Source organism: Microcaecilia unicolor, chromosome 9 (assembly GCF_901765095.1).
Source record: "Microcaecilia unicolor chromosome 9, aMicUni1.1, whole genome shotgun sequence".
NCBI lineage: Eukaryota > Metazoa > Chordata > Amphibia > Gymnophiona > Siphonopidae > Microcaecilia > Microcaecilia unicolor.
In genome coordinates, this window is record NC_044039.1 from 96725928 (window position 1) to 96749140 (window position 23213).

General features: G+C 42.2%; 1 protein-coding gene across 2 annotated transcripts in view; it reads right to left on the reverse strand.

Annotated features, from left to right (window-relative positions):
• LOC115477466 (inositol 1,4,5-trisphosphate receptor type 2) overlaps window positions 1-23213 on the reverse strand; it is an 801768-nt gene that overhangs the window by 652686 nt on the left and 125869 nt on the right. For both annotated transcript variants that reach the window (XM_030214365.1, XM_030214364.1), the window contains exon 3: window positions 3912-4027. In XM_030214365.1, coding sequence (XP_030070225.1) covers window positions 3912-4027 — 116 coding nt within the window. The remainder of the gene's footprint in view (window positions 1-3911; window positions 4028-23213) is intronic.

The window sequence follows — 23213 nt, forward strand, 5'->3', positions numbered from 1 at the left end:
AGTCCTTTCAGGCAATGCCGTCAGGACAAAGGCAGGACGGAGGCAGCGGACATTGCACCTAGCACCCGACACGCCCGCACAGGCAGGCATGCTGCAGGGTAAGGCAGGCTTCCCAGAGACAGGGAATGGCAATCTAGTAACACGGGACAGGGTACTAAGCGAGCTAGCGCTCCCCCCATCAAGCTTAAGAGACAGGAGACAGCAACCTATTAACTCAGGACAGGGTCTGGAAGCCATCAAGCTTCAAGGTTAGTTCATTACCCTGACAGAACGGGTGCATCACCACAGGTCTCCAATCAGGTTGCATGATTCCATATTAGAGGCCAATACCACAGTGACAACACTACCCCAACAATGCTTCCTCGATTCACATGCATACCCCAACAATGCATCCTCGACTCACAGGCATCGACAGATAGCTTCAGGCAAGATTACCAAAGAACTATTGCTAGGCTGCATAGCGGGGCTGTTTGCGGACCCGCCATTCAAGGCAACGACAGTGTCTCCGCTAGGCATAATACCAAGGAAGGAGCTGGGGAAAGGTAGGCCCAGTCGTAACTTGTCCCGCCACATAGGAACATCAGTAAATGACTACATTGACCATAGCAGCTGTACAGTACGATATGCGTCGGTAGACAACGCCATTCAAATAATTCGGCAGCAAGGCAACTAGGCACATTGGGCTAAGGTGGACGGAGATTCGGCTTTTCGCCCCTTGCCTTTACACCCATAGCCCTTTCCCTTGTTAGGTGTCAGGTTCCAGGAGAGGTTTTATTGCGATAAATGTGTCCCCATGTGTGGCCATATCTAGTGCGCATACTTCAAACAGCTTAGCATGTTTGTGCACGGGGTAGTGGAGCAACTAGCCCCCGCTAGGTCTCTGGTCCATATCTGGAGGACTTCCTGTTCAAAGGCCGGGAATCACAAGAGTGGACGGACGTGTTACAGGTCTTTATCCGCTTGGCACAGAAATTGGACATCCCGTTAGCCATCAAAAAAACAGTAGGCCCACGGCGAATCCTTACTTTGTAGGTATTGAATTGGAACTAGATGTTCCAGACTGCCGGCTGACAAAATTGATAAGCTTGCCAGAGCGGTGAATACGAGGTGGCACTGTAAAAAAGCAAGGCTGAAGCAGGTGCAGGAACTCCTGGGTCCAGTAGGCTTCGCAATAAGGGTGATTCCCAATAGCTTTAGCAACATCGGGAACAAACAAAGCGCATTTTCATCTCAGACGTACACAGGACATCAAGCGAGATTTAGCAGGTTCTTGGCCCATGGGATTTCATTCTGGCACGATTCACCCACTCTCACAGAAGCCCTGCATTTTCTTTACAGATGCGGCAGATTTACTTCCAGGGAGCGTGGTGTGCAGCAAGCTCGGGTCCCAGCAGGGACCACGTAGGATATCATGTTTCCTGGTGGGACCTGGTATATCTAACAAGTCGATTGAAATTCCCTCAGACAATATGGCAGTAGTTGTCCGCCATGCACTTCCCACAAGATATGTACGCAGACAGATAGTTCCGCAGTGATTACAGCTAAACGTATACCAGGCAGGGAGAATGGTTATAGCGGATGCTCTTTCTCGTTTTTAGAGCGCAGACCCGGAAATGGGACCCGATGCTGTGATAGCTAACAGACACCTCGCGGACAAGATACACAACCGCACATATAGTCAACACTTAGAAGAGCAGGGTGGTACAGATATATTCCCGGCCCCCGGCATGTATGAAGGGAATTAGCAGAAACCAGGTCTCAATCATGTTCGCAGCCATCAGTTTTCTCGCCAAAGCGGTGGCTGTCCAAAATCCATCTAGGTCATTTGTTGTCACGAGACTGATGAGAGGATGGGGCAGGCCGGGAGTACCCTACCCAGGTAAAAGAAAACCCAGTACCGGCAGGGAAATGGGCCGTCTCTTCGCATCATTAGAGGAGATAAGTGACACTGAGTTTGAGGGCCATCGAGTCTAATGCACGTTCTCATTAGCTTTGCATGGTGCTCTGCGAGTCAGTGAGTTGGTGGCTAAGTACAAGCATGCCCATCAGGGCATGTCCCTCTTAATACGTGACACGGTCATTACAACCGCGGCAACTGAGCTACTTATTCGCAAATCAAAAATGGATTGGAACGGACATGCCCTGTCCTGAACCTTCAAGCCGACTTAAAACGAAGACCAAAGACCAGCCTGCTGATTCATACACTATGTACAGTACCCACTCATTTAGGATTGGGGCAGCTAATGCTGTGCCAGCGCTAGGAGTGTCCATAGAGGCCATCAAAAGACTGGGCCGATGGCAACCTAATGTATAAAAGCGGTACATTGGACCCATTAAGGCATCCACAGCAAAGTGATAATGGTTGCTTGCACTGTGCTAACATGTCACTTCCCATTATATTCTATTACAGGTATCCATATCCAGAATGAGCTGCAGCAGATTTGGATATGCAGTCACTCATCACTCGTATGTACACTGGGCACAGGGAAAGGCAGTGGGCGCATAGAAGAGCAGCAGTGAGACCAAACAGTGAAAGCCTGGGCTGTCAGGGCGATAGAGGAGCCAGAGCGATAGAGGAGCCATAACAGGGAATAGGTAAGGGAGGGATGCTTCAGGCATTCATGTGTACATTAAAAGCCATACAATTCCACATGACTTGCGAATAGATACAAGCCACAGCATTAGGGCATGACCACAGCCAGGAGGGGTGGGGGACCACGGCAAACGAGGTGTCGTTGCCATGGCCTGTGGCGTTAGACTACAATGTTTACGCACAGCCAGCAATGGGTACACAGCAGCTTGACACATAACAGTTACAAGTTTGGGGTAACTACTGCTGCAGAAAGAGTTGTGTGGAAAGTTATCAAGTTGATGCAAATGGTAGGCTTGCATGTGAGCAGCCTTGTTATAAGGAAACAACATGTATACAGCTTGTCTCCTTGCTTCGACGGCCGGGAGGCCTAGAACATCATTTTGTAAATGTGGTAGGTGCCTCCTTCAACGGGAGACACCAAATGACGTCGGGTGCTTGGAAAACAGCACAGGGGGCCACAGGGGCTTGGTACGGCTTGGCCTGTGGCCCAGAATATGCAACTACGTGTACAAGCTGTGTACCCGGGTAGAAATGCATGCTGGCATAATGATTATTAGAAGATGTAATGTAATTTGTTTAAGTTGTAACAATTTTGATGTTCGTGGCTGCGGCCAAAATAAATCCAATTCTATCGAAGATACGGCTTGCAGTGTGGTATTGAAGGGGTGGGGGTTGATACGTCTGAGTGTGTGCCGAATGCCCGAGTTGTGTCTCACTGGCAGCTCAGTTGTATAGAGCTGGCCTAAGAAACTGCTGAAAACCAGTATAATTTCTTTAGATAAAAAAAATCCTTCCTTCCTGAAGGGTACATGATTTTCATAAATAGGGAAAGTGTATATCCTGTTTCTCAATCTCCTCCCTTTCCCATCTGTAAAATATCTCCCAGCCCCTGCATAACCTTCTCATCTCACTTCTCCTCATTGCTCTGACAACACTGAATATTGATGCCAAAACGCTAGCTTGTAACATAATTGAAGGAAGAAAACAGGAGAAAGTGAAACGTATTCACATACAGAAAAATCATTAATAACTAACAATGTTGGTCTGATGGTGGGCCGTTTCTTTCCACGATACACCCATGGCTCTCAGAGGAGACAAATCTCAGATTGATTGATTTCAGATACTTTCTATCTTGCCATTAGTGCTAAAAGATGTAGGAAGTGGTATACAACAGTAAAAACAGAAAATAGGAGGCACTGAGAAGGGAAAAGAAAAGAGTAGAGGGAGTCACAGCAAGAGGGAATGGAAGGAGAGTGGGAAGATGGCATAGGGAAGGGGAAGGCAATTACGATTCAGAAAGTTTCAAAAGATTTTCTACCTGTAATTTTTTCAACAGGGCTGCTTCTGTGTTGTTTCCTTGCTTTGCTTGTTTTGCTTTCCAGAATTGCTTCTGTGCAGAGTATCTGTTCATAGGACATACTTTGAAGAGGCAATCTACAATAAGCAGACAATATACACACTGTGACTTGAAAGGAAATTTTGAATATACTTTAATATTGTTCCATTCATAATTGTACCATTAACAATGTAAAAAGCTGATTTACATATGGCATAAGTGTGATTTTAGAAAGCTGCTACTTAAACATGTATGACAGTGGCAAGTTCTGGGTATAGTCTGTGTGGACTTTCACAGTATATGTATATGCTATATTTTACAATAGTAATACAAGTATATCCTGGAAAATTTCCCATTGGCTTCTAATCTGCTGATTACCGTAACCAGCAACAATGGAAGAATCATCATCCCTGGAGGTCTACAGTACAGAGAACCCAGATTTGTATGTGAAGGAAGCCCTGCTGCAATACAGCTGGAAAGTCCCAGTATACCAGGATCTAAGGGGTCCAATAGAAGAAAGTCCAGGTATGGTTGAGGACACTCAAATGCACCAAGAACCCTCAGCTGCTATGCCTAAATAGGTTGGGGTAATTCATGGAACATTAGGGGGAGACCCAGGTTGAGGATTAGTCCCATAAGTTTGCAAGGGAACAAGTTCATATGTCAGATGGGAAACTTGTCCCTAACCTAGGAACCCAGAGTCTGTCTCCACGCTTTTCATAACCCAAAGGATCTAGTACATAGGATAGCAAATGGAAACTTAGAAGAAGAGATGGTTGAGCACCTTTTAGTGCCCCAGTCCTACTGTCGGCAACCAAGGGGCCAATTAGAGGAAAAGAAAATTCATGTGATTATTAGCACACTTCTACAGGTCAGAGCTCTACAAGCAAATTCAGTTTTATTGTCATTCCTGTCCTGCTTGTCAGCTAACTACCAGGATCAAACTTGCCCCCTTAGTATCAATACCTACAATAGAAATCTGCTAAGACTTATGAAGAGGACCTACTTACATTCTTGAGTATACTACCCAACATCTAGACGCTGTACTGTTATATAATATAAAGAACACAACCGTGGCAACCACCCTGATAGAGATCTCATGAGTTGGAGTCATAGACCAGGGGACCATGTTTCTGTTGTGGGTAGAGCAACAAGTTTACGCATTGCTGAAAATGAAAACTCTTCATATCCTAGTGTATTACCCGCAGATGAAGGGGCTTGTTGAATGCTTTAGTAAAACCCTAAAAGAGAGTTGCCACCAAAGATGGCAAGATTCCTTGCTAACATATGTACTACTTGCTATCCAAGAAGTTCCCTAGAGCTCGATGGTTTTCTCAGTTTTATAGGAGTAGACACATTGGAATCCCGGATGTAGTCCAGGATACTTGGGAAGAGGAGAAGAACACTGGACAGAACCTGTACTTCAGATGCAACAGTGGCTGAGGACAGGAAAGCTACTACTACTACTACTATTTAGCATTTCTATAGCGCTACAAGGCGTACGCAGCGCTGCACAAACATAGAAGAAAGACAGTCCCTGCTCAAAGAGCTTACAATCTAATAGACAAAAAATAAAGTAAGCAAATCAAATCAATTAATGTGTACAGGAAGGAGGAGAGGAGGGTAGGTGGAGGCGAGTGGTTACAAGTGGTTACGAGTCAAAAGCAATGTTAAAGAGGTCTAGATTTAAAGGTGGCCAAGGATGGGGCAAGACGTAGGGGCTCAGGAAGTTTATTCCAGGCGTAGGGTGCAGCGAGACAGAAGGCGCGAAGTCTGGAGTTGGCAGTAGTGGAGAAGGGAACAGATAAGAAGGATTTATCCATGGAGCGGAGTGCACGGGCAGGGGTGTAGGGAAGGACGAGTGTGGAGAGATCCTGGGGAGCAGCAGAGTGAGTACATTTACAGGTTAGTAGAAGAAGTTTGAACAGGATACGAAAATGGATAGGGAGCCAGTGAAGCGACTTGAGGAGAGGGGTAGTATGAGTAAAGCGACACTGGCGGAAGACGAGACGGGCAGCAGAGTTTTGAACCGATTGGAGAGGGGAGAGGTGACTAAATGGGAGGCCAGCAAGAAGCAGATTGCAGTAGTCTAAACGAGAGGTGGCAAGAGTGTGGATGAGGATTTTGGTAGAGTGCTCGGAAAGAAAGGGGCGGATTTTACGGATGTTGTAAAGAAAGAAACGACAGGTCTTGGCGGTCTGCTGGATATGAGCAGAGAAGGAGAGAGAAGAGTCAAAGATGACCCCAAGGTTTTGAGCTGAGGAGACAGGAAGAATGAGAGAGCCATCAACAGAAATAGAAAACGGGGGGAGTGGGGAGATGGGTTTGGGGGGAAAAATGAGAAGCTCGGTTTTGGTCATATTTAATTTCAGGTGGCGTTGAGACATCCAGACAGCAATGTCAGACAAGCACGCTGAAACTTTGGTTTGGATGCAAGGTGAGATATCAGGGGTAGAAAGGTAGATTTGGGAGTCATCAGCATAGAGATGGTAGGAAAAGCCATGGGATGAGATTAATGAACCAAGGGAAGAAGTGTAGATAGAAAAGAGGAGGGGAACAAGAACAGAACCCTGAGGTACGCCGACAGGCAGACGGATAGAAGTAGAAGAGGATCCACCAGAGTGAACACTAAAGGTGCGGAGGGAGAGGTAGGAAGATAACCAGGAAAGGACAGAGCCCTGGAATCCAAGTGAGGACAGGGTATCGAGAAGTATGCTGTGATCGACAGTGTCAAAAGCAGCGGAAAGATCAAGAAGAATGAGGATGGAATATTGACCTCTGGATTTAGCTAGTAATAGGTCATTGGAGACTTTAGTAAACGCAGTTTCGGTTGAGTGGAGAGGGCAAAAACCAGATTGTAGTGGGTCAAGAATAGCATGTGAGGAGAGAAAATCAAGGCAGCGGTGGTGAACAGCACGCTCAAGTAATTTGGAGAGAAAAGGGAGGAGGGAGATGGGTCGGTAATTAGAGGGACAAGTAGGGTCGAGTGAAGGCTTCTTAAGGAGAGATGTGACCACAGCATGTTTAAAGGCAGTAGGGACAGTTGCAGTGGAAAGTGAGAGGTTGAGAATGTGACAGATAAAAGGAATAAGAGCAGGTGAGATGTCATTAAGAAGGTGGGTGGGAATGGGATCAGAGGAACAGGTGGTACATTTTGAGGAAGAAAGGAGAAGTGTAGTTTCCTCTATAGTAACTTCAGGAAAGGAAGAGAAGGAATGAGGGGAAGGAGAGAAAGGGGAATGGACTAGTGGAGGGAGCGGTGGCGAGGTAGAGAATTCAAGGTTTATCTTTTGAACCTTGTCGTGAAAGAATTCAGAAAGGGTCTGATGAGATAATGAAGGGGGAGTTGGGGGAGGGGGCACCTTGAGGAGAGAGTTCAATGTGGTGAAGAGATGTCGAGGATTAGAGCCAAGAGAGTTGGTCAGTTGGATATAATAATCCTGTTTGGCGCGTAAAAGAGCAGATTGGAAGGAGGTCAGCATGAACTTAAAGTGTAAGAAATCAGCAGGGCCCGAGATTTCCGCCAGAGGCGTTCGGCGGAGCGGGTACAGGAACGTAGGTAGTGAATATTACAAGTCAGCCAAGGTTGGGGTTTTGTGCGCCTTATAGGGCGGGTCATCAAAGTGTGTCTAAGGCAGAGGATAGAGTATTGTTGTAAGAAGAAACAGCCTCGTTGACAGACGTGGATGGTGCCATGGTAGAGAGGAGATTTGAAACATGGGAGGATAGAGATGAAGGGTCAATATCGTGAAGATTCCTAGATAAATTAGATAAGATAGGATGGGACTGGGAAGGAGGAGATTTAAGTGTGAAAGTTATAAGAAGGTGATCAGAGAGGGGAAGATCAGAGGCAAGGAAACTAGAGGGTGAACAGTTGGAGGAGAAGATGAGATCAAGACAGTGACCATTTTGATGAGTGGGGGAGGTGGAGCATAGTTGGAGATTAAAGGAGGATGTTAAAGCAAGTAACTTGGAAATATAAGAGTTGGAAGGATCATTAGCAGGGATATTAAAGTCACCAAGGATGAGAGAGGGGGAGGAAGGATCATGGAAGAAGGCAAGCCAGGCATCAAAGTCACTGAGAAAGGATGAAAGGGACTTATCAGGGGGACGATAAATGACCGCTATTCGAAGAGGCAGAGGAGAGAAAAGGCGGATAGAGTGGACTTCAAAGGAGGAAGAACAGTGAGATTGAGGTGGAAGAAGGGGTTGAAATCTGGAGGAGGGAGAGAGAAGTAGTCCAACACCGCCCCCGCGACCAGCAGGGCGAGGAGTATGTGAAAAAAGATAACCGCCATGGCAGAGGGCTGCGACTGAAGCAGAGTCATCAGGGCAGAGCCAGGTTTCTGTTATGGCGAGCAGATGGAGGTGACGCGAGATAAAGAGGTCCTGGATATAGGGGAGTTTGTTACAGATAGAGCGGGCATTCCATAGGGCGCAAGAGAAGGGCAGAGAAGAGGAGGGGAGTAGAGGAATAGAGATGAGGTTAGAGAGGTCGCGGTGAGATCTGTAGAGTTGGGATAATAGTTGGTGAGGAGGGCCAGGATTGGGATTGATGTCGCCGGCTGAGAGTAAGAGAAGGAGTAAAAGAGAGCGGAGGAGAGTAGGAAAGGTGTGGCCACGAAGGCGTCGAAGGCGAGAGGTATTTAGGTGGAATGGGGAAAACAAAATGGAGGGAAGAAAGAGACGGAGATTAAAAGCCAAGAGGGAGGAAGAACTTCCTGAGCCCCTACCTCTTGCCCCATCCTTGGCCACCTTTAAATCTAGACTGAAAGCCCACCTCTTTAACATTGCTTTTGACTCGTAACCACTTGTAACCACTCGCCTCCACCTACCCTCCTCTCTTCCTTCCTGTTCACATTAATTGATTTGCTTACTTTATTTATTTTTTGTCTATTAGATTGTAAGCTCTTTGAGCAGGGACTGTCTTTCTTCTATGTTTGTGCAGCGCTGCGTATGCCTTGTAGCGCTATAGAAATGCTAAATAGTAGTAGTAGTAGGAAGAGGGTAGGAGAGAAGGTGAGGTGATAGCTGCCAGGATAGAGCGCATTTCCCAAACCCAGGGAGAATAGAAGCTGCTGCTGGGGGAAATCCACCCTTTTTAAGAAATAGGCAGTGCCAGATAGACAGTTCCTCTTTAAAAGTAGGGAGCTACTAAGAAAAAGATGGCCTCAGAAGGAGCTACAGCTCCCATGAGAGAGATGGAGATGAAGCTGTAACTTCAGGGTAGGCACACTAATGAATTGCAGATACGTGCGATGAGACAGAGACAGGAGAGAGCCTCAGAAGTGCCACTCTGGATGCAAACCCCATGGAAGACAGCCTGGATGGAGGCTGTGCCTCCAGCCAGCACACACTGGTGAAATAGGCAGGACTTGTAGAAATGAATGGGGATTGAACAAGTCTTCCCCAGCCCTGGGAATTGGAAGGGCAGTAGCTGGGAACTGCTGGAAACTGACCAGCAGTAAGAAGCAGACATGGGTTTTATAAAACATGAGTTGTTTATTCTGGTTGGTCTTTATCTACAGCAGCTATGGAGTGCCTGCCTCAAAGCAGAGATTGTTGTCAATGGTTTAAAAAAAGAAAGTGATGTAAGACTCTGGTGAGACCTCATTTACAATATTGTGGCGACAGAACCTTCAAAAAGATATAAACAGGATGCAGTCAGTTCAGAGGGCAGCTACTAAAATGGCTAATGGTCTCCATCATAAAGTGTATGGGGACAAAGCCATAGACCTAAATATGTATACTTTGGAAGAAAGACAGAGCGGAGATACAATAGAGACATTTAAATATCTCTGTGGCATAAATCCACAGGAGGCGAGTCTCTTTCAACTGAAAGGAAACTCTGGAATGAGAGGGCATAAGATGAAGTTAAAAGGGGATTGACTCAGAAGTAATCTAAGGAAACTTTACAGAAAGGGTGGTAGATGTGTGGAACAACCTCTGTGGAGGTGGTGGAGATGAGGATTGTATCTGAATTCAAGAAAGCATGGGACAAGCATGTAGAATCTCTTAGGGATAGGAAAAGATAGTAGATGTCAAGGATAGGCAGGCGGGATAGGTCTTATGACCATTATCTATTATCATTCTCTCTGTTTCTATTTCTAGATTTTTTTTAACTGCCCCAGCAAGCCTGTTGGGGGAAGGGAACTAAAACTGTGGTGATTTAATCAGCATGAGTCTATCCCTAAGCAAACTGAATAACTGAAGGCTCTCATATTTTTATGAAAACTAGGATTTCTTCTGCAACACCCAATCTTAATTGCAGGAGTAAAAATATTACTTGTTCATTCCTTGAAGATTTTAGGGGTCCTTATAGATAACTAATTTTGAAACCCGCCTAGGACCTAGGTGGTGTATAAATCTTTTAAAATAAATAAAAAATTAGAATTCCAGTCATATATTTGATTGTCCAAAAATGTTTCTTTAAAATAACAAAGATATATACAGTTAGATTATTATTTGATCTATCAGCTCTTCAAACCTTACTTCATGCTTTTGTTATGTGTATAAATTGGCCTGAGACAGCAAGCCTTTTAATCTTTTAATCAATCTCACTTTGAAGAAAAATGGAAAGCATATGGGAAAAAAGAAAAACTGAACATACACTTAAAGATTGGAAACTAGCTCTTAGAAAATACAAATACACAACCAGACAGGCTCAGAAATCCTATTATAAATCTATAATTGGGCATGATTATTCAGATCTAAAGAAATTATTTCATGTCGTTAATAAACTTTTTGACACCAACCCTATTACCACAGCAAGTATAGACGTCCCATCTGCTGATTCACTAGCCAAATACTTTAATGAAAAAATCTTAAAACTATGTAACTCTCTCCCTCTTAAGATCTCAGATACGGAATACTTCTTTAATATACTTGAGTCTACCTCCGGAGACCGTCCAGGGGATTGTATCTGGTCGCATTTTGCTCCTCTCTCCACCGAGTCAGTTTCTCAAGCGATTTACAAATTTTCAAATTCTTACTGTAAATTGGATTGCTGCCCTAATTATTTACTTAAATCTGCTCCTTTCCGGTACTTTCAAGACCTTACTTCACATCTAAATTTCATGCTTCAAAAAGGCATCTTTCCCATGGACGATGGGAACATACTCCTTACACCTATACCTAAGGACACCAAGAAAAAGATCAATGACATTACAAACTACCGTCCTGTTGCTTCTATACCACTGGTAATTGAGCTGATGGAAAGCATGGTGACTAAACAACTCACGGAATACCTGTACAAGTTCGCCATTTTACATGACTCTCAATCTGGGTTTCGTTTGCTTTACAGTATGGAAACTGTGCTGGTTACCCTTATGGCCAAATTCAAGCATCTAATTGCAGGTGGCAAAAGTATACTTCTCCTTCAATTTGATATGTCCAGTGCATTTGATATGGTCAGCCATGACAACCTTTTACGTCTTCTTGATCATTTTGGGATTGGTGGTAGTGTACTTAGTTGGATTAAGGGTTTTCTTTCATATAGATCATACAGGGTGAAATCGAACTCAATTATATCATCATCATGGAGAGCAGTCTGTGGAGTTCCCCAGGGATCTCCTCTTTCACCAACATTCTTCAACACAATGATGATCCCATTGGCTAGGTCACTATCCAATCTAGGCCTAAACCATTTATCTATGCTGATGATGTTACCATCTATATTCCTTTTAGACAAGACTTGTCTGAAATCACCAACTTAATCACGACAGGCCTGAAAACAATGGAAGAATGGGCCAACTCATTTCAGTTTAAAATGAACGTTGACTCATTGCCTCATCTTAACCTCTCAGCACAATAAGTTTAAACCTACTAATTTACAAATCCCAAACTACTCTCTCCCCATTTAGGATCCCCTAAAACTACTTGGTGTTACAATTGATCAGAACCTGACTCTCGAAACCCAAATAAACTGCACCATGAAGAAAATGTTCTACTCAATGTGGAAATTTAAACGTATAAAACCTTTTTTCCCTCGTGATGTCTTCCGCAAACTAACACAATCCTTGGTACTCAGCCATTTAGACTACTGCGACGGAATCTATGCAGGTTGCAAAGAACAGTTAATCAAAAAACTACAGACCACACAGAACACTGCAGCAAGACTGATCGTTGGTATATCAAAATTCGAATCTGCCAAGCCCATTCGTGAAAAATTGCATTGGCTCCCCATTAAGGAACGCATTGCCTTTAAGCTTTCCACCTTGATCCATAGGATAATTTATGGAGAAGTTCCTGGTTACATGCTAGATCTTATTGACCTTCCACCCAGAAACAGTTCTAGTTCCACCCGATCATACTTAACACTAAATTACCCAGATTGCAATGGCCTTAAATATAAGTCCACCTATGCATCCAGCTTCTCCTTCTTAGGAACTCAATTATGGAAAGCTTTAACCAGAATCTTAAAATCAACCCAGAACTATTTGAACTTCAGGAAACTATTAAAGGCCACCATGTTTAAAAGAGCTTACCTCAATGATTCAACCTAATGTTACTCTTCTTTGATTCAACAAATTCCATGGACTATACCACTTCCATATACTTTTATCTTTTTGTCCTATTTGATTCCTTACGTTTACTATTTTCTTTTACACTGTTTAATTGTAATTACTGAACTGTAGCTTGCACTACGGTCTTGTGTAAGCCATATTGAGCCTACAACTAGTGGGAAAATGTGGGGTATAAATGTGTTAAATAAATATAAATAAGAATATTATTCAAATAGTAGACTGTAGTTGTGGCTTAAAAGAGAGCAGAATCGCCAATGATTCCCAAATACTTAGCTTCTGAAACAATAGGAATTTTTACATCATCAACAATCACATCAACAGGAGTCTCAGAAATAGAAAACTTGTCAGACAATAAAATTTGTGTTTTCTTCAAGTTTAACTTGAATCTATTTGCTTGCGTCCAAGACTGAATCATTCTTAGAAACAAATTTATATGTTGAATACCATCAGCAATTGATTTTTTCACAGGGAAGAAAAACTGAGGGCCCCCTTTACCAAGCTGCGGCAAAAGGGGGCCGGCGTTGGCAATGGCGCATGTTTTACACACACGCCGAGACCCCTTTTTCCCGCAGCTGGTAAAAGGGAAGTCTCACCTTCCTGCAGGAAATGGCCGTGCAGTAAGTAAAGCACTTGCTGTGCAGCCATTTCAGGGGGGGGGAGCCCTTACCGCCACCCATTGAGGTGACGGTAACGGCTCCCACGTTAACCCGGTGATAAATGGGTAGCTCATGGCACTGCCCGATTACCACCAGGTACACTCCAGCGCTACAAAAATAAATACATTTCTGTAGCGCTGGAAATGACGGCACACTAGGGGTATGAAGTACTGCTGGGCTGCTGCGGTAGTCCGACGGTACTTCCTATATAGCGAGCAGTAGGCCTGTATTGGACTTACCGCCGCTTAGTAAAAGGAGCCCTGAGTGTCATCAGCATAAAGTTTGAAGCATACATCAAGACAGGATAAGAGGTCACAAATAGGTTTTATATAAATGTTAAAAAGTACAGCTGACAATGGTGAGCCTTGTGGAATTCTTGTTAAGATACACCTCAACGATGACTGATCCGAACCTTGGCATACACAAAAACTATGCTGTTCTAGGAAAGAAGCAGACGACTCTAATAATTTGCCATCAATACCCATGAAATGCAATCTACTCACTAAAATAGCATGGTGAATTGTATCAAATGCAGCTGTAATATCAAGGTACACACCATAAAAATTGAGTGCCATGATCAAATTCAGCACAAACTGAATCACTCATAGAAATAAGCAGAGTTTCAATAGAATGCTTAGGCTAAAACACAAATTACATAGGGTCAAGAATGTTGTTAACATCTAAAAAAATCCTGTAGCTGGATTAAAAATGCCTTCTATAGAATCTTTGCCAAAAACCTAAGAGAAGAAATTGGATGAGAATTATCTTCAGACATATGATCTAATTTCTCATTCTTCAAAAGTGGTCTGACGGTTGCACACTTTAGAACATCAGAAACAATACTTTCAGCCAAACATGGCAGTTGTTACTGCCATTTCAACCCACATTTTACAAAGACTGTAGAACCTTTGACCCACCTGCAGCAGAAGACAACTCTAGAGATGATTTCCTGGAAGAAGTTAAACAAAGCCTTCCAGAAACTGAGAGGCCCCTTGCTCAGAATTAGTTTTGATGAGCTCTGACTTCAATCAGTCATTTATTGTACAGACAAAAGCAAAGGCCTGGGAGCAGTTCTGACCCAGAAGGATGTCCAGGAACACCAGTGGCCTTTATAAGTAGGAGATTGCTTACTCAAGAGAAAGCAAAAGAGGGAATTAAGAAAGAGGTGCTGCTGATAAAATAGGCACCAGCAACATTCCAATAGTATCTGCTGGGGAACAGGTTTACCTTGATAATGGGGTAACTAGACACTCAAATGCCTTGCCAGGAACAAGGAAATCAGTTGCAGGGTGATACACTGCTTCCTGATTCTCCAACCCTTCAACTACGAGGTGCAACACAGGGCAAGAAGAAACCATCAGAATGTAGGCTTTCTTCCATAGGAGATGGACCTGGCAGATGAAAGTGCAAAAACCAGAGAACAAACTGAGGAGAGGATCTGTATAGGGGTTTTATAGGAGACACCTCATCCTTAAAAGACAACAGCCTGGGCTGATTTAACCCATTAGTGCCCAATGTTCCCATAATAAAATCCCATATGGGAACGTTGGGCACTAATGGGTTAAGGGAAGTAGAACTCAGGAACCTGGGAAGATGGGTGGGGCCCAAGCTAAAGGTTTAAAACCACAAGCCCAAGAAGGGAGGCCCAAACTGGAGGAAGGAAGGAAGGAAGGGAATATTTACATAGAAAGGAATTTGTTTATCTAGTCCACTCCACTTAGGATTTTATAGATTTCTATTATAATCTCTTCTCCAACATGAAGAGCCCCAGTCTCTCTAGTCTTTCCTCATATGAATCACTCCAACCCCCTAATCATTTTAGTCACCCCTGTCTGTACCTTTTCTAAGTCCACTATTCTTTTTTGAGATGTGTTAACCAGAATTGCACACAATACTCAAAAGTGTGGTTACATACCACAGAGTGATACAGAGGCATGATGATAGTTTTTTTTTTTATTTTATTCTCTATTCCTTTCTTAATAACTGTTAACATAAAAAGCAAGCACACAGAAATGTAGCACTTTCTTTTATGTGATACATGTACAGTCATTCCAGAAGGCAGAAATCAAGGCAGAGCTCAGACAAGATCAGCACTTAGGTGTGCATTTTCTTTAGTGCATACATATGCACCTATTTTTATCAGAACATATTTACAGCTGCCTCAGAGTAAGTATAAATTTGTGCACCTAATTTCAGTGTGCTAATTTTAGAAAGGTACCTAGGCCTATATTTTGCCATTATAAAATAGCCACCCATGTGCCTTGACATCCTAAGCACTGTTATAAAACTACTCTTTAATGCAATACAATGTAGCACATATCTGAAACTCTTACTACTTGATGAACAGAAAATCTCTGGGCAACCACTTCTAAGAAGCTACCATTTCTAAGCATGTGTACAGCCAACTTGTCATGTTCACACATTGTTTATAGCAGCGTGAAAACAAAATGAACAATGAAAACCACATAAATGGATATGGTACACTAAGCCCTGATTACAGAAATATTTCAGACATTACCCCCTGATACGCATGAAGAAACTTGCTTGTATTCACACATAAATAAGGTGCTATGAAAGCCTTAACTAGTGTACGTTGGAGGTTCTCTCAGCGTGGAAATCAGCTGCCAGTTAAGTGGTGCTAGTGCGATCAATTAAATTTTGAGTACTTTGTGGACCGTTTTTAAAGATATAACTATAAAAGATCTTAAACAATGTGAAGTTATCTTAAAAATTGAAAAAGATGAAGATTTGCACATCGCTGATGCTGAGAATTCTGATGATCCTTTCTAAAAAAAAAATTAATAGAATGAAAAAATGTGGAGTGTGTGGTAAAATATCTATGACAGACGTTATGAAATGACATTCACTCTGCTATTATATTGGATTTAAGTAAATAAATAGTTGCCTGGAACCAAGTATATTTCATTATGTATGTCCCTGCATCAGAAAAAAAATGTTATCTGTTCCATTGGATTAAATCTGATATATTCAATTTTACATGTATTTATAAATTGTAAGGTTAGATGTTTATTTTCCAGCTAACTAGAGGTTCTTTGAAGATACAAAAAAAAAATCACTGTTTATCGTTGCTTTCATGCCACTGGTACTATTGTTGAGTATTTTTTCTAGGCACACATAACCGAGTGGATATATACAAGCTGGGAAGGGGTGTCGTTTGGATTTCTTTTGCATGTGTGTTTGTCCAATAAATACTTACTCCAATATTTTCGAATAGGTGTTTTATCTGTGTTCATAACTTAAACCTAAAATCAGAAGCCTTAGTAATTAAGGAGCCCTTCTACAAAGCAGCGCTAAAAACTGGCCTTAGCATGCCTTTATGCGGGTCTGTTTGCTAAGGCTATTTTTAGCACAGCAGTAGAATGGCCAATTTTCAAATTTTTTGGTTATGTGCTAATGTTGCCATTAGTCCATGGCCATTAAAAAAGATTAGTGCGTGAGCCCTTGCCATCTGTTATTTTGTAGGTGGTAAGGGCTCACATGCTAATCATGTTAAAGGAAATTAGTGACGCTAATAAAGTAGGCAACGCAATAATAATGGGTGATTTTAATTACCCCCATATAGACTGGGTTAATGTAACATCAGGGCACGCTAGGGAGATAAACTTCCTTGATGAAATAAAGGACAGCTTTATGGAGCAGCTGGTACAGGAGCCGACGAGAGAAGGAAAAATCTAGACTTAGTCACTTGTAGAGCGCATGATCTGGTACGGGAGGTAATGGTCCGGGGGCCACCTGACAACAATGATCATAACATGATCGCCTTTGAAATTTGCTTTCAAAACGGTAAACATAGCAAGTCAAATATGTTAGCGTTTAACTTTAAAAAAGGAAGCTATGATAAAATGAGAAGAACAGTAAAAAAAAAAAACTTAGAGGAGCGACTGAGAGGATTAGAAACCTACAACAGGCGTGGATGCTGTTCAAAAATACCGTCCTGAAGGCCCAGGCCAAACATATTCCACATATCAGAAAAGGAGAATGGAAAATTAAACGACAGCCGGTGTGGTTAAAAAATACGGTAAAGGAGACTATTGCAGCTAAAAAGGAATCCTTCAGAAAATGGAAGAAGGAACAGAATGAAGAAAATAAGAAGCGGCATAAGGAATGTCAAGTCAGATGCAAAGCGCTGATAAGACAGGCACAGAGGGATTTTGAAAGAAAGATTGTGCTAGAGGCGAAAACTGATAGTAAAACTTTTTTTAGATACATTAAAAGCAGGAAGCCGGCAAAAGAATGTTTAATGTGAACAAGTGCAAAGTGATGCATGTGGGAAAGAGGAACCCAAACTATAAGTACGTCATGCAGGGTTCAGCGTTAAGAGTCACGGACCGAAAAAGGGATCTCGGTGTCATCGTTGATGATACGTTGAAATCTTCTGCTCAATGTGCTGCTGCGGCTAGGAAAGCAAATAGAATGTTGGGTATTATTAGAAAAGGGATGGAAAACAAAAATGAGGATATTATTCTGCCATTGTATCGCTCCATGGTGCGACCGCATCTCGAGTATTGTGTTCAATTCTGGTCGCCGCACCTCAAAAAAGATATGGAGGGGCATAATCGAACGCAAACGCCTATCTCCATGGGCATTTATCTCCGAGAACGGGTCCGTGAAGGGGCGGGCCGAACCGTATTTTTGAAAAAATGGACGTTTTTGAGCTGGGCGTTTGTTTTTTTTAGCGATAATGGAAACTAAAAACGCCCAGCTCAAAAACGTCCTAAGCCGAGCCATTTGGTCGTGGGAGGGGCCACGAATCATAGTACACTGGCCCCCCTGATATGCCAGAACACCAACTGGGCACCCTAGGTCAGTGCAGTGGACTTCAGAAAAAGCTCCCACATGCATAGCTCCCTTACCACGGGTGCTGAGCTCCAAAACTCCTCCCCCAAAACCTACTACCCACAAATGTACAACACTACCATAGCTCTTAGGGGTGAAGGGGGCACCTACATGTGGGTATAGTGGGTTTTGAAGGCCTCCCATTTACCAGCACAAGTGTTGCAGGTGGGGGGGGATGGGCCTGGGTCCACCTGCCTGCAGTGCACTGCGGTACCCACTAAAACTGCAGTGAACAAAAGTGGGCCAGCTTTGCATTTGCACTGAAGAAAAACAAGTCTATCTGAGAACTGCTCCAACTTCTAAAAATGGCCATAAAATTTTTGTTCAGTAGCCAATGTCCTTTTTCTTTTTAAATTATTAGAAAAGAGTGTGCTTCTTCGTCTTCAGGATTATATTCACTATTACTACTACTTAACATTTCTAGAGTGCTACTAGGGTTACGCAGCGCTGTACAGTTTAACAAAGAAGGACTGTCCGTGCTCGAAGGAGCTTACAATCTAAAGGACGAAATGTCAAGTTGGGGCAGTCAAGATTTCATGAATAGAGGTGTAGTGGTTAGGTGCCAAAGGCGACATTGAAGAGGTGGGCTTTGAGTAAGGATTCGAAGATGGGCAGGGAGGGGGCCTGGCGTATGGGTTCAGGGAGTTTATTCCAAGCATGGGGTGAGGCAAGGCAGAAAGGGCAGAGCCTGGAGTTGGCGGTGGTGGAGAAGGGTACTGAGAGGAGGGATCTGTCTTGAGAGCAGAGGTTACGGGGGATGCAGATCGAGTGCATTTGTAGGTTAGTAGGAAAAGCTTGAACTGTATGCGGTACCTGATCGGAAACCAGTGAAGTGACTTGAGGAGAGGGGTGATATGTGTATATTGGTCCAGGCGGAAGATAAGACGTGCAGCCGAGTTCTGAACGGACTGAAGGGGGGATAGATGGCTAAGTGGGAGGCCAGTGAGGAGTAGGTTGCAGTGGTATTAAAGGCCTTGGATGGCGATCAGTAACACCATCAGACTGAGACAGTTGTGACAGCTATTGTGGATAATCTCAGGCAGTTGTTGGATAAGGGGTGGTGGTGTTAGATCTCAGTACCATTTCTGATACCATGGATTATGATCTTCTTTTATGGAATCAGAATTAATTTCTTAAAAGGAGGTCTCAAGTGGTATTAGTTGAGGATTAATCTTTGCAAGCTTATTACATTTTATATGGTATTCTACAAGGGGAGCTCCTATCTTTTTTGCTGTTTAATATGTCTAGCCCCACAACAGATGTATTTAAGGAGAAAGAAGTCCAATATGATTGATACAGAGCAGTCTGACTGATTTTGACCTGATTCCCTGGGTGAGACGGGTGCTGAGAAGTGCTCCCCACCATCCATGCATGGTTAGCACGTACCAACACTTTTGACATGCAAAAGAAATTCCTTTGAGCAGTTTAGTTTTTGCTGTCCACCACTGTGACATGCCTTGAAGTAAAGTAGATGAGACCTTAAGTTCAAAGGAGTTGGGTTCCCTGATTCCACTACAATATGAGATCCCACCTGTGGCTTCCTCATTTTGAGGGAATAAAGGGAATGACAAGCACTGAAAAGGCCACGTGGTCTAGCATTAGCCCAAGTGGAACACTGAACTATTTGAACACACTATATTAGAAAGAAAAGATTTTGCTAGACAATATTTTATGGTTTTATCATATGTTGTTCCAAGGCTGCATCGTATTTAACTGCCTATAGGTGTTTGGTGTGATCGCAAATTGCCAATTAGTACTTAATCTTGAATGACCATGACCTGCACAGAGTGGTGAGTGCAGCTATGGCTGACTTGTCAGGCAGACCATATGAATCACGCAGGTCTTTTTTTTTTGTTGTTGTTTTTTTTCCGTCATTTACTGTGAATGAGAACTTCTTTGCAGGTCCAAGGGTTGGTTTGTCAAAACTGATGAGAAACTCAAGTGACTGAAGTAGATGAAATATTGAGTCTCTCAGGGAAATGGCTAGACCAGTGAAGAAATGTCAATGAACACCATAAATTCCAAACTCAATCTCATCACTACCTGGCTCTCTGATAACCCTATAACAAATACGCACCCCCAACATTAATCACTCCTGAGCTTGCCTTACCAATATCTGAGACCCTAAAATACTAGGAGTGATTGTTGATAGAAACTTAACACTGGAGCAACATCCGAACTCTACTATCAGACACATGTTCTTCTCTCTCTGGAAACTTAAACGTCTAAAACCTTATTTTCCTAGAGAAGTCTTTTGCAATTTAGTTCAATCACTAGTCATAAGTCCCCTTGATTACTGCAATGGAATATATGCAGGGTGCAAAGATATGCTTCTAAAAAAACTACAAACTGCCCAGAATACAGCCGCCAGGCTAATTTATGGTAAATCGAGATTCGAAAGGTCAAGACCACTGTGTGAGAAACTGCACTGGCTTCCTGTCAAGGACCAAATCACTTTTAAAATTTGCACTCTGGTGCATAAAATCATCTACGGTGAAGCCCCAACATATATGGACACCCTAATCAACTTGCCACCTAGGAACTCTTACAGATCAGCTCGTTCGCACCTAAATCTCCATTACCCAATGCATAGTGGCCTCAAGTACAAGACCACCTACGCATCCACTTTCTCCTATATTAGCGCTCATTTGTGGAATGGTCTACCTAAATTGGTGAAACTCCTGATCACCCGACCTTCAAAAAATGCCTCAAGACCTTTTTATTTGGAAAAGCTTACGCTCAAATCCCGCCCAGCATCTCTAACTTCTGACCTGTCTCTGTCACGGCGTCATATTGATCACCACAACTCTTTCTCTTTTTCCCTTCTTTGCTTTTCCCCTTTCTCTCTTACACTTCTAAGAAATTGATTGATTGTTTGCTGACTTGATGTATGTTTTTACAGACTATTGTAAGCCACATTGAGCCTGCCCGTGGGTGGGAAATTGTGGGATATAAATGCTATAAATAAATACATAAATAAATAATAAACATATTTAACCATGAGAAATCAAAAACTTTACTATTTTCTCTCCATGATCAAAAAGTTGACAAATTTATGTCCCCCTGGATATAAAATAGCCAATTTACCTAGACTTCAAAAACATGGAAGGGGATTATTAATTATATATAAGGCTTTTTTTTTTACTTTGTGGTTCAGGATGCAGTAAGTTTCTTTAGTTGGAAATTTTTGCATGTGAAATTAAGGATGTAGCTTTCAAGGATAAGCTTTGTTGTATTTTAGTATATTGTCCCCCTGGAAAATGGTTAGCTTCAGGGGACAATTTTATAGATTATATATCTACAAATGTGGTGAATTATGATTCAGTTTTAATGTTAGGAGATATAAATTTACATTTGGAGTTAATTCATGATTCAAAAACTGAAGATTTTTAAAATATGTTAGATTGGTATGGTTTTGAATTATTATAAATGACCAAATCTCATGAGAAGGGGCTTTTTTAAATTCTCAAGATTCTAATTTTCAATTCTCTTACCTATCTATATGTTCCATCTTTGCTTATACCCTTCACTGTCAATTAAAATGTTCTATTACGTATTGTGTTGACATTGTAAGTAGTATACTATGCCATACTTTGTACTGTTATTTGAATATATTTGTATTGCTGTAATTGCCTACTGCTCATGTTTCATTTATTCTTACTGTACACCGCCTTGAGTGAATTCCTTCAAAAAGGCGGTAAATAAATTCTAATAAATAAATAATTCATGTAGTCCTGTTCCATGGTCAGATCATTACCTAACTGAGTTCATTATTAGATGGAGGGGAGGTTGGGAAAACAAGAGGTAATAATCTTTCTGTATGGGTTTTACTAGGGGAAAAATAGAGCAGGAAAAGTTTTGGAATAGAATGGATGCACTGATCCTTTCAGAAGAATTAAAGGATAATTTAATTCATAGATGGAGTACTTTAAGCAAAGTCTTGCTGGATGAGACTGCACCCTTGAAAATGAGAAAATTTACAAAAGGGGAATCAACTGAGTGGTTTGATGATGAGCCAAGGTTGTTAAAACAGGCTGCTAGAAAATTGGAGCAAAGTTGGAGGAAAAGTCAAACAGACAAGAATAGGAAGATTTGGAGACAGGCTATTCAAAAATATAAGTTTGCTGGCTCTACTAAAAGGAAGAAGTATTATTCAACTTATAGGTAAAGATAGAGCAGGTCCTAAACAACTCTTCAGGACTGCATGTGATATATTAGATGTAGATCCAGTGATTAGATCAGAGAATTCTGTCTTACCGTCCTCCAATATACTAACTCAGTTTTTTAGGGATAAAGTGTTATTATTAAGATCACAATTCATTTTCTCAGACATTCCTGATTTGAATCAAGATGCAGAGATTGCAGTGAATAGAATCTGGAGTACCTTCAGTTGTATAGATGTCAGTATAGCTAAACGTATGTTGAAATGTGCTAAGTCTACTTGTCTGGATACTTGCCCATCCAGCTTCATGAAAATTGCCTTCCCTAGATTGTATGTTTTGTTATCAGATTGGATAAATTATTGTCTAACCAAAGGGCAGTCTCCAGAAGCGGGGGTGATACTATGTTGACTTCTATACCAAAAGATCTGAAGGGGAGTTTACAGGAAGTAATGAATTCTAAGCCAGTAGCATCAATCCTATTGTTTACTAAGGTTATGGAAGGTTGGGTTATGGTACAGCTAGAGGATTATTTGACTAAATTCAACCTATTACACTATTCACAATCAGAATTTCGTAAAACCTATAGTACTGAAACTATTTAGGGGCACTGGTAGCGCAAGGAAGGCATGTGATGAGTCAAGGCCGGAATTCAATAATTATCCAATTTGATTTATCGAGCGGATCATACTGTTTTATTATATTTGCTGGACAACATTGGACTTACAGGTGCAGTGCTTGATTGGTTCAGGGTTTTTTTTTTTAAAGACAGAAATTACAGAGTCAAGATGCAGGACATTTTATCGGATGCTTGGGTTCCGGAACGTGGAGATTCCCCTTTCTCTGTTATTATTTAATGTTTTGTTACAGCCCTTAGGGACCATGCTTGAACAATTGAAAGTATTTTTTTAATATTTATGCAGATGATATTACTATTTTATTGCCAGCTCCCATAGAATACAAGGCTATTTTAAATAGAATTCAGGAATGTTTTAGTGCCATTGAACGGTGGGCAACAGCTTTTCGATTACAACTTGATCAACTCAAGTTTTAGGAGTAGAAGTGGATAGTCAATTGACTATGATT